Source organism: Mesoplodon densirostris, chromosome 16 (assembly GCF_025265405.1).
Source record: "Mesoplodon densirostris isolate mMesDen1 chromosome 16, mMesDen1 primary haplotype, whole genome shotgun sequence".
NCBI classification, from domain to species: Eukaryota; Metazoa; Chordata; class Mammalia; order Artiodactyla; family Ziphiidae; genus Mesoplodon; species Mesoplodon densirostris.
This window is the reverse complement of record NC_082676.1, coordinates 32,693,268-32,709,397: the sequence shown is the minus strand read 5'-3', so window position 1 is coordinate 32,709,397 and position 16,130 is coordinate 32,693,268. Positions and strand designations below refer to the sequence as shown.

Below are 16,130 nucleotides of genomic sequence, written 5' to 3'. Positions count from 1 at the left end.
TATATCACTAGTTCAGTCAGCTTTTGAGAAGCTGGGAGCTCTTGTTGATGAATAAATTTGGTTAAATTAGCAATGGGGGAATCCACCTTTCAGTATGATATGCCATAGTGTTGTAACTTGAATTTTAGGGATGAGTATTTATACAAATATACTTAGAACAGGGAGGAAATTCTTCTTAAAAAGAGTGAAATGAATATGTCCCGTGAAACATCAGTGTCACTCCAAGAAAAATTTTGTCTCTGTTTTTGTTTTTAAGATGTTTCGGTTGCCAATGGAACAACGGAGCTGTTACATACAGAACACATCTGGTATCCTCGGATACGCGAGGTAAAAGATAAACATTGTCTGCTTATGGCTTCTTTGTGTTTCTACTCATTTTCGGTGTTGGTCGTGACCAATAAATTGCAGTTGCTCTTTTTCTGTTTCAGGTACTGACATGTACATTTCTGTTGTTAAAGTAAATTTAGATGGCATCACTGTAAAATAAAGCATGCAGAAATGCTTTGTGCGACCAGACAGTATTGTTCCTTACCCTCTTTTCCATCCTCCTTTCTCCTCCTCTCCTCCTGTGTACCCACAGACCTGTCCGCTTACACCCTCCAGCATAACAGCTCCCTTTGGAAGGAGGCACAGAGTCGATAGGTTGCAAAACTATTTATTCTGGCCTCAGTGTTTGCCTGTATTGGTGGAAGGAATTAAAGACACTTTGTCTGCTTCATTACACTTGAATAGAACAGGGAGTAGGAGTCCTTAGATATGAAGAACAGCTGACAGTTTATCCAGATTTTCCAAAACCTATAAGATCATTCACCATTAGTTCAGAATTAACACAGATATGGCCATTCTGCACAGTAGAAACATTCCTTTAGAATTTTTGTCAATAGCACTATCTTCTGAATGTCCTACGGGACTCATTTTTTAAAGTCAAGAATCTTTGTACTGCATTGTTCCTCTGAGGCTGGTTATGAATGTTGTGTCTTAAATGAGAATCATAAATTATGTCTGTCTCAACCAGTGGAATAGGCAAGCTGACTTTGTGTCCAGTGCCCATTTCTGTAATACTCTTACATTAGTCAGGTAAGTTACTTAAGTTTGCTAGATCTCAGTAACCCCCACTGGTTTCTTTTGGGGTTTGCCAGGAATTTTCCAGCTATGTTATGCCTGTTATATAATAACTTAGTGCCTTACAGAATTATCAGTTGTCGTTGCAGGTGACATTTAGAGTGTGTGATGTATAAGCAGCTTGCTCTTATGTCTGTGTCCTCTCTTGCTCCAGATCCAGGGAGCCATCATCATGTCCTCATTGATAGAAGTGGTTATCGGCCTCCTAGGCCTGCCTGGGGCTCTGCTGAAATACATCGGGCCCCTGACCATCACACCCACGGTGGCGCTCATTGGCCTCTCTGGTTTCCAGGCGGCAGGAGAGAGAGCAGGGAAGCACTGGGGCATCGCCATGCTGTAAGTGTTCCAAGACCACTCAAAAGTGAACAGTAAAAATCTCCCCTCTTACCAACACTGAGGGACAGCCTGTTTGAATGTTTTGAACATTTATATGAACTTTAGGAGACACTTAAATTAAGATTAGTCTGGTAGTTTAAACTTTATTTGCTTCATGCCAGGGAATTATTGAAGTAACATGCAGCCAAGGTATTCGAAAGACAGATTTGGCAGTGATATGTAGAGGGAGGGTTGTAAGGTTTTAAACTTTGGGATGGGAGTAAGATGGTGACACCATTAGCTCTTGACTTTTGAGGTCATGCCAAGTCTCATACACATGAGTTGGAATACCAAGAAGCTGAATCCTTTAGATGAGACTCAAAAATACTTCCAGACTGGCAGGAGACAGAGATGCTGCAGGAGGTGTGTTGGCATCAAAGGTGATGTGGCTCCTCGGTCAGATAGCTCTGCACACCTGTCAGGAAGCTGTTATTCCTTCCAGAGTCCTGCTAGTCAGTGCCAGTCCTTTTGCACAGTACTTGAAGTTGATTAAAGAAGTCACATACCCCTTTTTAAGTAATGTCAGTAAAGACATCCAGGACTTTATAAGATTGATTATTAGAGCCACAGAATTCTATATACCACAGATAGAACCCACATTCTCTGTGTGTGTCTGTAGAACATATGTAAGAGTTGACCATATCATAGGGAAATGGTTCCAAGACTCTAGAATTTTACCAATCAGTAAAATTGCTTTAAAAATTTAATAACAACACAAGAAAATAGAAATACAATACAGTTGTTTTTGTTTTGCTTTGTAAAATGTTCTGTAATTATTAAAAAACAAGCAGTACTTGTTGAGCCTGTGCATCAGTGTTACATTACCACTGGTTGTATATATTATAAATTAAGGTAGGTACCAGTGTTATCCCTGTTTAACAGCTACAGAAATCGAGGGACAAAGATGCAGAATTAGTTGCCTAGGGTCACACAGCTAGTAAGTGGCCACGATGGTTTTCAAAACCTAAATAGTCTGACTAGAACTTAACCCATAACACTTAATTCTGCCTCTCTGTGTTAGAACATGGTTTACAAATAAAGTGAATCCTTTCATAATTGTAATCCATGTATCATTATAAATTAAGGTATAGGAAAATATCCAGTGTTGCTCTTAATTTTCTCATTTCACCAAAGGTTGTCAATATTTCCATACCAGGATGGGTGAGTAGAAGGCATGTAAGAATGTTCACTCAGTGAAATGCAGTAAGTTCCAAAAAGGAGAAATTGTATTTACCGTCAGGCAGTAAACTTTAGGAACCAATAATAAAACAGTGGACAAAACCCCCAAACGACTTACAAGCAAAAGAACACCATTGTAAAGGCTCTTGGTGCTGCAGCCAGGAGTCAGTGCTGTGCCTCTGAGGTGGGAGAGCCAACTTCAGGACACGGGTCCACAAGAGACCTCCCAGCTCCACGTAATATCAAACGGCGAAAATCTCCCAGAGATCTCCATCTCAACACCGACACCCAGCTTCTCTCAAAGACCAGCAAGCTACAGTGCTGTACACCCTATGCCAAACAACTAGCAAGACAGGAACACAACCCCACCCATTAGCAGAGAGGCTGCCTAAAATCATAATAAGTCCACAGACACCCCAAAACACACCACCAGACGTGGATCTGCCCACCAGAAAGACAAGATCCAGCCTCATCCACCAGAATACAGGCACTAGTCCCCTCCACCAGGAAGCCTACACAACCCACTGAACCAAGCTAAGCCACTGGGGACAGACACCAAAAACAATGGGAACTACGAACCTGCAGCCTGCAAAAAGGAGACCCCAAACACAGTAAGATAAGCAAAATGAGAAGACAGAAAAACACACAGCAGGTGAAGGAGCAAGATAAAAACCCACCAGACCTAACAAATGAAGAAGAAATAGACAGTCTACCTGAAAAAGAATTCAGGATAATGATAGTAAAGATGATCCAAAATCTTGGAAATAGAATAGAGAAAATGCAAAAAACATTTAACAAGGACCTAGAAGAACTAAAGATGAAACAGGCAACGGTGAACAACACATTAAATGAATTTAAAAATACTCTAGGGGCTTCCCTGGTGGCGCAGTGGTTGGGAGTCTGCCTGCCGGAGCAGGCGACACGGGTTCGTGTCCCGGTCCGGGAGGATCCCACGTGCCGCGGAGCAGCTGGGCCCGTGGGCCATGGCTGCTGAGCCTGCGCATCCAGAGCCTGCACGTCCGGAGCCTGTGCTCCGCGACATGAGAGGCCACAACACTGAGAGGCCTGCGTACTGCAAAAAAAAAAAAAAAAAAAAAGCTCTAGATGGGATCAGTAGCAGAATAACTGAGGCAGAAGAACGGATAAGTGACATGGAAGATAAAATACTGGAAATAACTACTGGAGAGCAGAATAAAGAGAAAAGAATGAAAAGAACTGAGGACAGTCTCAGAGACCTCTGGGACAACATTAAATGCACCAACATTCGAATTATAGGGGTTCCAGAAGAAGAAGAGAAAAAGAAAGGGACTGAGAAGATATTTGAAGAGATTATAGTTGAAAACTTCCCTAATATGGGAAAGGAAATAGTTAATCAAGTCCAGGAGGCACAGAGAGTTCCATTCACAATAAATCCAAGAAGAAATACGCCAAGACACATATTAATCAAACTATCAAAAATTAAATACAAAGAAAACATTAAAAGCAGCAAGGGAAAAACAACAAATAACACACAAGGGAATCCCCATAAGGTAAACAGCTGATCTTTCAGCAGAAACTCTGCAAGCCAGAAGGGAGTGTCAGGACATACTTAAAGTGACGAAGGAGAAAAACCTGCAGCCAAGATTACTCTACCCAGCAAGGATCTCATTCAGATTTGATGGAGAAATTAAAGCCTTTACAGACAAGCAAAAGCTGAGAGAGTTCAGCACCACCAAACCAGCTTTACAACAAATGCTAAAGCAACTTCTCTAGGCAAGAAACACAACGGAAGGAAAAGACCTACAATAATGAACCCAAACCAATTAAGAAAATGGGAATAGGAACATACATATCGATAATTACCTTAAATGTAAATGGACTAAATGCTCCCACCAAAAGACACAGATTGGCTGAATGGATACAAAAACAAGACCCATATATATGCTGTCTACAAGAGACCCACTTCAGACCTAGAGACACATACAGACTGAAAGAAAGGGGATGGAAAAAGATATTCCATGCAAATGGAAGTCAAAAGAAAGCTGGAGTAGCAATTCTCATATCAGACAAAATAGACTTGAAAATAAAGACTATTAGAAGAGACAAAGAAGGACACTACATAATGATCAAGGGATCGATCCAAGAAGAAGATATAACAATTGTAAATATTTATGCACCCAACATAGGAGCACCTCAATACATAAGGCAAATACTAACAGCCATGAAAGGGGAAATCGACAGTAACACGTTCTTAGTAGGGGACTTTAACACCCCACTTTCACCAATGGACAGATCATCCAAAATGAAAATAAATAAGGAAACACAAGCTTCAATGATACATTAAACAAGATGGACTTAATTGATATTTAGAGGACATTCCATCCAAAAACAACAGAATACACATTTTTCTCAAGTGCTCATGGAACATTCTCCAGGATCATATCTTTGGTCACAAATCAAGCCTTGGTAAATTTAAGAAAATTGAAATTGTATCAAGTATCTTTTCTGACCACAACGCTATGAGACTAGATATCAATTACAGGCAAAGATCTGTAAAAAATACAAACACATGGAGGCTAAACAATACACTACTTAATAACAAAGTGATCACTGAAGAAATCAAAGAAGAAATCAAAAAATACCTAGAAACAAATGACAATGGAGACATGACGACCCAAAACCTATGGGATGCAGCAAAAGCAGTTCTAAGAGGGAAGTTTATAGGAATACAATCCCACCTTAAGAAACAGGAAACATCTCGCATAAACAGCCTGACCTTGCTCCTAAAGCAATTAGAGAAAGAAGAACAAAAAAACCCAAAGTTAGCAGAAGGAAAGAAATCATAAAAATCAGATCAGAAATAAATGAAAAAGAAATGAAGGAAACGATAGCAAAGATCAGTAAAACTAAAAGCTGGTTCTTTGAGAAGATAAACAAAATTGATAAACCATTAGCCAGACTCATCAAGAAAAAAAGGGAGAAGACTCAAATCAATAGAATTAGAAATGAAAAAGGAGAAGTAACAACTGACACTGCAGAAATACAAAAGATCACGAGAGATTACTACAAGCAACTCTATGCCAATAAAATGGACAACCTGGAAGAAATGGACAAATTCTTAGAAATGCACAACCTGCCAAGACTGAATCAGGAAGAAATAGAAAATATGAACAGATCAATCACAAGCACTGAAATTGAAACTGTGATAAAAAATCTTCCAACAAACAAAAGCCCAGGACCAGATGGCTTCAGAGGCGAATTCTATCAAGCATTTAGAGAAGAGCTAACACCTCTCCTTCTCAAACTCTTCCAAAATATAGCAGAGGGAGGAACACTCCCAAACTCATTCTACGAGGCCACCATCACCTTGATACCAAAACCAGACAAGGATGTCACAAAGAAAGAAAACTACAGGCCAATATCACTGATGAACATAGATGTTTTGATCCTCAACAAAATACTAGCAAACAGAATCCAACAGCACATTAAAAGGATCATACACCATGATCAAGTGGGGTTTATTCCAGGAATGCAAGGATTCTTCAATATATGCAAATCAATCAACGTGATACACCATATTAACAAATTGAAGAAGAAAAGCCATATGATCATCTCAATAGATGCAGAGAAAGCTTTCGACAAAATTCAACACCCATTTATGATAAAAAAAAAAACCCTGCAGAAAGTAGGCATAGAGAGAACTTTCCTCAACATAATAAAGGCCATATATGACAAACCCACAGCCAACATCATCCTCAGTGGTGGAAAACTGAAAGCATTTCCACTAAGATGAGGAACAAGACAAGGTTGCCCACTCTCACCACTCTTATTCAACATAGTTTTGCAAGTTTTAGCCACAGCAATCAGAGAAGAAAAGGAAATAAAAGGCATCCAAATTGGAAAAGAAGAAGTAAAGCTGTCACTGTTTGCAGATGACATGATACTATACATTGAGAATCCTAAAGATGATACCAGAAAACTACTATAGCTTATCAATGAATTTGGTAAAGTAGCAGGATACAAAATTAAAGCAAAGAAATCTCTGGCATTCCTATATACTAATGATGAAAAATCTGAAAGTGAAATCAAGAAAACACTCCCATTTACCATTGCAACAGAAAGAATAAACTATCTAGGAATAAACCTACCTAAGGAGACAAAAGACCTGTATGCAGAAAATTATAAGACACTGATGAAAGAAATTAAAGATGATACAAATAGATGGAGATATATACCATGTTCTTGGATTGGAAGAATCAACATTGTGAAAATGACTCTACTACCCAAAGCAATCTACAGATTCAATGCAATCCCTATCAAACCACCACTGGCATTTTTCACAGAACTAGAACAGAAAATTTCACAATTTGTATGGAAACACAAAAGACCCCGAATAGCCAAAGCAATCTTGAGAAAGAAAAACGGAGCTGGAGGAATCAGGCTCCCTGGCTTCAGATGATACTACAAAGCTACAGTAATCAAGACAGTATGGTACTGGCACAAAAACAGAAAGATAGATCAATGGAACAGGATAGAAAGCCCAGACATAAACCCACGCACATATGGTCACCTTATCTTTGATAAAGGAGGCAGGAATGTACAGTGGAGAAAGCACAGCCTCTTCAATAAGTGGTGCTGGGAAAACTGGACAGGGACATGTAAAAGTATGAGATTAGATCACTCCCTAAAACCATATACAAAAATAAGCTCAAAATGGATTAAAGACCTAAATGTAAGGCCAGACACTATCAAACTCTTAGAGGAAAACATAGGCAGAACACTCTTATGACATAAATCACAGCAAGATCCTTTTTGACCCACCTCCTAGAGAAATGGAAATAAAAACAAAAATAAAGAAATGGGACCTAATGAAACTTCAGAGCTTTTGCACAGGAAAGGAAACCATAAACAAGACCAAAAGACAACCCTCAGAACGGGAGAAAATATTTGCAAATGAAGCAACTGACAAAGGATTAATCTCCAAAATTTACAAGCAGCTCAATAACAAAAAACAAACAACCCAATCCAAAAATGGGCAGAAGACCTAAATAGACATTTCTCCAAAGAAGATATACAGACTGCCAACAAACACATGAAAGAATGCTCAACGTCATTAATCATTAGAGAAATGCAAATCAAAACTACAATGAGATATCATCTCACACCAGTCAGAATGCCCATCATCAAAAAATCTACAAACAATAAATGCTGGAGAGGGTGTGGAGCAAAGAGAACACTCTTGCACTGCTGGTGGGAATGTGAATTGGTACAGCCACTATGGAGAACAGTATGGAGTTTCCTTAAAAAACTACAAATAGAACTACCATATGACCCAGCAATCCCACTACTTGGCATATACCCTGAGAAAACCATAATTCAAAAAGAGTCATGTACCAAAATGTTCATTGCAGCTCTATTTCCAATAGCCCAGAGATGGAAACAACCTAAGTGTCCATGATCAGATGAATGGATAAAGAAGATGTGGCACATATATACAATGGAATATTACTCAGCCATATAAAGAAATGAAATTGAGCTATTTGTAATGAGGTGGATAGACCTAGAGTCTGTCATACAGAGTGAAGCAAGTCAGAAAGAGAAAGACAAATGCCGTATGCTAACACATATATATGGAATTTAAGAAAAAAAATGTCATGAAGAACCTAGGGGTAAAACAGGAATAAAGACACAGACCTACTAGAGAATGGACTTGAGTATATGGGGAGGGGGAAGGGTAAGCTGTGACAAAGCGAGAGAGAGCCTTGGACATGTATACACTACCAAACGTAAAATAGATAGCTAGTGGGAAGCAGCCGCATAGCACAGGGAGGTCAGCTCCCTGCTTTGTGACCGCCTGGAGGGGTGGGATGGGGAGGGTGGGAGGGAGGGAGGGAGACGTAAGAGGGAAGAGATATGGGAAGGGGTGTGTATGTATAACTGATTCACTTTGTTATAAAGCAGAAGCTGATATACCATTGTGAAGCAATTATACACCAATAAAGTTGTAAAAAAAAAAACACCATTGTAAATAACTCAGAGAGGAACTCAAAACTTCCCAAGTGCTGACAATTTAGCAAATGATGACGATGACAACAGCACTGGTCACACAGAGCAGTCAGTTGTTCTCCAGATAAGTCTAATAAAAATAAAGTACATGAAGAGCTTATCTCCAGAAACTAGAAAAACGTGATAAAAAATGAACACAGTGAAAGCAGGGAAAGAATTAGTAAAGATACAAAAAACATGAAACAAATAGAAGTGATACATCCCAAACGTGGTTCTTTGGAGAATGGCAAACATATACTATAGATAGGCTTCTGGCAGGGCTAATTAAGGTGAGAAAGGAATGCATGCACAAAGAGAGGGATAAAACTGCAGCTCCAGGGAGGATGTGTTGAATCTGTGTTCCTGCCCCGAAACTTAAAAAAATAATAATAATAAAATAGGTGGTTTCCCAGCTGTTTCATTTGATAAATAATCAAAGTTGACTCCTTCTCCCCCTGACATCTGGATGTTAGGGCTCCTCAGAACTTGGTCCTGGGCCTCCTCCTGTCCACATGCTCTTCCCCTAGGACATCTCATCCAGTCCGTGGCATCAACAGACATGCATTTTGCTGGTGGCTTCCACAGGAACCTGAGCCCAGGCCTCTGAACTCAGACTTAGAGATCGAACTCCTGACTTGCCCTCTCCATTTGCTGTTACACAAGACATTTCAAACTTCAAAGGAAGAAAGCTCCAAACTTTTCATTCCCACCTTGCCCCGAAACCAGTCCCTTCTGTCGTCCTCTCAGTGGCACAGCCACACACCCAGGTGCTTAAGCCAGAAGCCCTGCAGTCATCCTTCTTTCTTCACTTTTCCTCATTCCCCACGTACAGCCCATCACTCTGTCCTACCTCCAGAATAAACGAATCCCCAGTCTATCCTCTGGACTGTCATTGCCACCACTCCCAGCCATCACTTCCAAACTGGTCTCCAGCTCCTTTTTTGTTCCCTTCCTGTCCATTCTCAGTCCTGTAAAATGCTTGGCCATTATCTCTTCAAGGCCTCCTCTTCTGTCTCCTCTTTTTGCTGGAATTCTAGAAGCTTTTAGGTCTTGTCATCACGATGTCTGAAACCTCACATGCTGCCCCTTGGTGGTCTGTTTACATCTCGGGCTTGGCACTCTGGGCCTCTTCTCTTTGGAATCTCAGGTGTTCATGGAAAATGATCTTGAATTACTTCAAAGATGCCCTCCTCCCCTCCATCCCTGCTTGTCTCTCTCTTTCTGGTACTTCTAGAATGTTGGTCCTCCCAAAGTCATCCTCTTAACTTTCCTCTCCTGTCTTCCATTTCTTCGTCTTTTTTCTCTATTCATAGGAATTTTCCTCAGCTTTATGACTCCTTCCATCGAGGTTTTTATTTCTGCTCTCCTGTTTTTTAGTTTCCAGAGCTCTTCTTTTGTGCTTGGGATATCAGCTGTATGAGGGCAGGGCCTTAGCTCTATGCTAGTCACCATGGCACCACCAGCACCTGGTTCACCATCTGTCCCAGGGCAGGCATTCAGTGAGAACATTGTGAATAAGTGAAGTGGGAGGGTCTGGAGGTATGAACACACCCTTGACCATGGGAAGAAAAGTCAAAGATGTTGTGGAAGGACTTTCATTCCTAAAGGATGTGCTCCATTGGTTAGGCGGTGAGTGTATTACATCTTCAAGGAACAGAGAATTCCTGCACTGTTTAAACTGTTCCTGGAGCTTTGAGAAAGAAGGGAAACTTCACAGTTCTATCCTAATGGCAAATCCTGACAGAGCTAATGCAAAAGGGAGATCCTGGACCAACTTCTTCCTTCCTGGGGTTGTGTAAAACCCTGAGCAAATATATTCAGGTAGTAGCATCTAAAGCTCAGCATTTTTGTCTACTGTAAGGCTCTGTACAATCTCTAAGATGCGAATGTATAGAAAACTTGCAGAAAAGAGCCTTAGTATACAGCTCTGCACATACTTAATTTTTGAAGTGCTACATCTATAAACATAATCTGAAAAGAATGTTCCTTGGAACATGGTTTGGGAAAACGCCACTCTAGATAGTATAATAAAAGGGCAATGTATTTATCATTTCAGGAACTCAAGGATGATTAAATATTAGAAAATTTATTAATAAAATTCATTATAGGTCTCTGGTGGGTTTTATTATTAAAAATCATGGTGACAAATTTTTAAAAATTGATCAAGTTCAACCTATGTCCCTACTGCAAACTGTTAGCAGTGATAAATAAGATTTTTAAATGCCCCATATACATTAATGGTGAAAGACTTAAATTAGGCCTGCCTATTGAAATCAGAAACTGAGATAAGCATGTTTATTATCAGTATCATTTAGAGTTGTTCTGGATGTGTAGCCAATGCATAAGACAAGAAAATAAAATAATATGGATCAATACAGAGAAAGTCAGGGAGAAGGGAATGATGACTTGCCCTTAACAATAATTAAAACACATTCCAGAATTTAATAACAATACTGTGACCTGAGACAGGGTGGACACTGGTAGAGCAGAATAGGAAGGCTAGAAACATAACCAATAAAAACACTAATATTTAATATATGATGGCAGGTCATATTCGAAATCAGTGAGGAATGGGAGAACTGTGTAGTAAGATAATTATTTGGAAAAAAGCTAGATTTCTGGTTTATATCAGAAATACATTTCAATTACATATAGAAAATAAAACCATGAAAATGCTACAAGGAAACCTACATAAGTGTTTAATCATAAAAAACAGGTTAGATAAAGCAGATATGGAAAGAGAAAGATTGATTTTACTGCTGATGAATTTAAAACTCACATCAAAAACTAATGAAACTAAATTTTAAATGAATCTGGGGAAATATTTATAACAAACACCACATGAAAGGCTGATGTTCCCAATTCATAGAGTTTCACCAATTAATTTAAAGGAGAGAGAGTCCTGGTGGAGTAATGAATGAAGGGTATGGTACGAACAACCACTTAACAGAAAAAAAGAAATACAAATAAACCAATTAGTGTTTACAAAGGGTTGCCCTCCCTGGTTATCAAATTGCATATTCACATGGAACGCTTTAGCAGTGGGGGTATTGGTGGTGGGTCAACATGGGCTCCTGAGTCAGCCAATAGATGTGGCATTTAGAGACAGACTCTCAGGGAAGAGGAAATGTGGTGAACCAGTACCTGCCGTTTCTAACACGATGCGTTAAGTCCCGTGTTTATCCTGAGAATATTTATTTTCTGTTTACTTTTCTTGTGGATAACTTAGAACCTATTCAAAAGTAGAATAGTGTAATAAGTTGCCATGTACCATCACCAAATGTTCAAGAAAAGTCTCATTTTGTCTGTACCCCCAAATTCATTGAAATTCTAGGATTTTGAGGTTTAATAATAATTAAACAGAGACATGTAAAGTAAAGTAATGGTCCCTCCCACACACCCCCATCCCTCTAAAAAATCTTCTCATGAATAACTAACAAAAATGTAGTATTTATCCTTCCATATTTTATATATTATTGATGCAGAAATACAAACATGTACATATATACAGCTTTACCATTATTTTATAATTTGTTTTTCATCCCAATAATTTGTCGGGGTCACCTTTCCAAGACAATGTGTTTAGGTCTTTTTCATTTTTTGTACAACTGCACAATGTTAAGTAGTATGAAATAGTCTATATTAAACCATTCCCCAGTTGATACTCAAGCACGTTGTTTAAAATATTTGCTGTTGCAAACAATGCTGAAATACCTATTCTCATGTATAAAGAATGAATATTAAAATAAATGATGATATAGTTTTGTAAATTGATGAAATTAGTAGGGATTTAAAAGTATAAGACCCTGTGTTGCAGTGAGTAGCAAATGGACACTTTTTTAAAAAATTTATTTCATTGAAGTATAGTTGATTTACAATGTTGTGTTAATTTCTACTGTACAGCAAAGTGATTGAGTTATACGTATATATACACATTCTTTTTCATCATGGTTTATCACAGGGTATTGAATATTGTTCCCTGTGCTATACAGTAGGACCTTGTTTTTTTATTTTTTTGTTTCTTTGTTTGGTTTTGGGGTTTTTTTTGGCTGCACCACGCGGCATACAGAATCTTAGTTTCCCAACCAGGGGTCAAACCCGTGCCCCCTGCAGTGGAAGCATGAAGTCTTAACCATTGGACCACCAGGGAAGTCCCAGGATCTTCTTGTTTATCCATTCTATATACAATAGTTTGCATCTGCTAATGCAAACTCCCAAACTCCCAGTCCATCCCTCCCCTCCCCCCTCCCCCTTCGCAACCACAAGTCTGTTTTCTATGTCTGTGAGTCTGTTCTATTTTATAGATAAATTCATTTGTGTCATATTTTAGATTCCACATATAAGTGATATCATATGGTATTTGTCTTTCTCCTTCTGACTTACTTCACTTAGTATGATAATCTCTAGGTCCATCCATGTTGCTGCGTATGGCATTATTTCGTTCTTTTTTATGGTTAAGTAGTATTCCATTGCATATATATACCACATCTTTTTTTTTTAAGTGTAGGTGTTTTTTTTTAATTGAAGTATAGTTGATTTACAATATCGTGTTAGTTTCTGTACCACATCTTCTTAATCCATTTATCTATGTATGGATATTTAAGTTATTTCCATGTCTTGGCTATTGTAAATAGTGCTGCAGTGAACATTGGGGTGCATGTATCTTTTTGAATTAGTTTTCTCCAGATATATCCCCAAGAGTGGGATTGCAGGATCATATGGCAACTCTGTTTTTAGTTTTTTGAGGAACCTCCCTAGTGGCTGCACCAATTTGCATTCCCACCAGCAGTGCAGGAGGGCTCCTTTCTCTCCACACCCTCTCCAGCATTCGTTTTGTATAGACCTTATAATGATGGCCATTCTTTTTTTTTTTTAATTAATTAATTAATTAATTAATTAATTTTGTCTGCATTGGGTCTTCATTGCTACACGTGGGCTTTCTCTAGTTGTGGTGAGCAGGGGCTTCTCTTGTTGCGGAGCATGGGCTCTAGGCGCTCAGACTTCAGTAGTTGCAGCACACGGACTCAGTAGTTGTGGCACATGGGCTTAGTTGTTCCATTGCATGTGGGACCTTCCCAGACCAGGGCTCAAACCCATGTCCCCTGCATTGGCAGGCAGATTCTTAACCACTGCGAATGATGGCCATTCTGACCGGTGTGAGGTGACACCTCATCGTAGTTTTGATTTGTAGTTTTGATTTGCATTTCTCTAATAATTAGTGATGTTGAGCATCTTTTCATGTGCCTGTTGGCCATCTGTGTGTCTTCTTTGGAGAAATGTCTATTTAGGTCTTCTGCCCATTTTTCGATTGGGTTGTTTGGTTTTTTGTTATTGAGTTGTATGAGCTGTTTGTATATTTTGGAAATTAAACCCTTGTTGGTCACATCAGCAGATAGACATTGGTCTCTGTGTGGGATTGTAAATTCACCCATCCTTTCTGTATGTATTTAACAGTTTGTATCAAACACTTTTTTTTTTTTTTTTTTTTTTTTTTTTGCGGTACGCGGGCCTCTCACTGTCATGGCCTCTCCCGTTGCGGAGCACAGGCTCCGGACGCGCAGGCTCAGCGGCCATGGCTCATGGGCCCAGCCACTCCTCGGCATGCGGGATCTTCCCAGACCGGGGCTCGAACCCGTGTCCCCTGCATCGGCAGGCGGACTCTCAACCACTGCGCCACCAGGGAAGCCCTCAAACACTTTTTAATAAGGTGTTCACTGTTTGACAGATCTGTTCTAGTCCTAGGAACTTGTTATAAGGAGACATTCAGACTGGTGCCAGGGAAGGATGATTCATTGCAGTTGTTTCTGTTGCTCCCAATGTCGTACCTTAGGGGACATGTTTAAACAAGACGTGGTACATCCACTAGATGGAATACTAAGCAGCCACTAAGGTGCTGATGCAGGTTGCCATCTCTTGAGGTCAGGGCGTTAACTGAGGCTGCAAGCTAGTTGGGAAGCAGCATGTAAAGTATGATTCGAGTTTGGGCCAAATGATGACCTGTTTGTGCTCTAGAGGCAAGGATGACATCAGATAGTCCTGTCTCCCTCTCTAATCCCAGTGCCTGGGACCCGATGACATGCTCTAAAACAGGGGTCCCCAACCCCCAGGCCTCAGACCGGTACTGGTCTGCAGTCTGTTAAGTACCGGGCCACACAGCAGGAGGTAAGTGGCGGGCGAGTGAGCGAAGCTTCACCTGCCGCTCCCCATTGCTCACATTACCACCTGAACCATCTACCTCCCACCCCACCCCCGTCTGTGGAAAAATTGTCTTCCACAAAACTGGTCCCCGGTGCCAAAAAGGTTGGGGACCTCTGCTCTAAAAAGCCCTGGGAATTGATAGACCAGAATGCTGCATGCTTATCGCCCAATGTGAGATGATGAGCAGTCTTCAAGATTTTGTCTCTTTTTGCTTATCTGCCTTTTATAATTTGTCTACATCTTAGTATGCATTGATTGCATAATATAGGTAAGTTTAAAAGAAAGGTAGACAAACAAGCAAAATGTAACATGAGATGGAAGATGTGGTGGACAGGAACCCTGGCCTGAGGATCCGGGCTCAGATCCTGTCCCTTATGTGCTAGGCCAAGTCTTACGAACTCAGACACATCACCCACCACTGAGCCTCTGCTTCTGCCTCTCTGCAGTGGGGCTGCCTGCCCTACCTGTCCCACAGGTGTATTTGAGGATAAAAATAGAAGAGTAATGTTCACCTGCCCAGTTCGTTTACTCAATTTCAGTTGCCATATTTGAGCCTGAGATCTGGGTGACCTTCCTTGGATTCTGTTATGTGTTTCCTTTCCATTTTTAAACGTGCTTTGAAAAGTGAACACCATAATGCAGGTGTAACTGTCAGGTGGGATGTTGCCTGCAATAATGATAACAGTAATAATAGATACCAGGCTTTTTTGGATCTTAGTATATACTTTGGAAGAAAACCAATAACTTTTTTAAGACATGAAAATTTTACGTTGGTCTAAGTTTAAAATACACCTGTTTGTATGACTGATTCACTTTGTTATAAAGCAGAAACTAATTAAAAAAAAATTAAAAAAAAAAAAAAAAAAAAAAAAAAAAAAAAAAAAAAAAAAAAAAAAAAGTAGAAAGTAGTACAGCATGGTGACTATAATTATTAATACAGTATTGTATATTTGAAAGATGTTAAGAGAATAGATCTTAAAATTTCTCATCACAAGGGGAAAAATTGTAATTATGTATGATGCTGGGTGTTAACTAGACATCGTGGTGATCATTTCACAAAATATACAACTATTGAATCATTATGCTGTACACCTGAAACTAATAAAATGTTACATGTCAAAAAAAAAAAAAAAAAAAAAAAAATACACCTGTTTTAGTAGCCCTCATTATCATATTGGTTTTTGTTAAACTTCACCTTCCTGGGGGAGTTGGAATAACTTGGGCACCATTTA

At 39.5% G+C, this 16,130-nt stretch overlaps 1 protein-coding gene across 1 annotated transcript in view; it reads left to right on the top strand.

Annotated features, from left to right (window-relative positions):
* The window catches only part of SLC23A2 (solute carrier family 23 member 2), a 147,846-nt gene that overhangs the window by 111,039 nt on the left and 20,677 nt on the right, over positions 1-16,130 (top strand). Inside the window, exons 7-8 of the mRNA XM_060077922.1 lie at positions 257-327; positions 1,277-1,458. Coding sequence (XP_059933905.1) covers positions 257-327; positions 1,277-1,458 — 253 coding nt within the window. The remainder of the gene's footprint in view (positions 1-256; positions 328-1,276; positions 1,459-16,130) is intronic.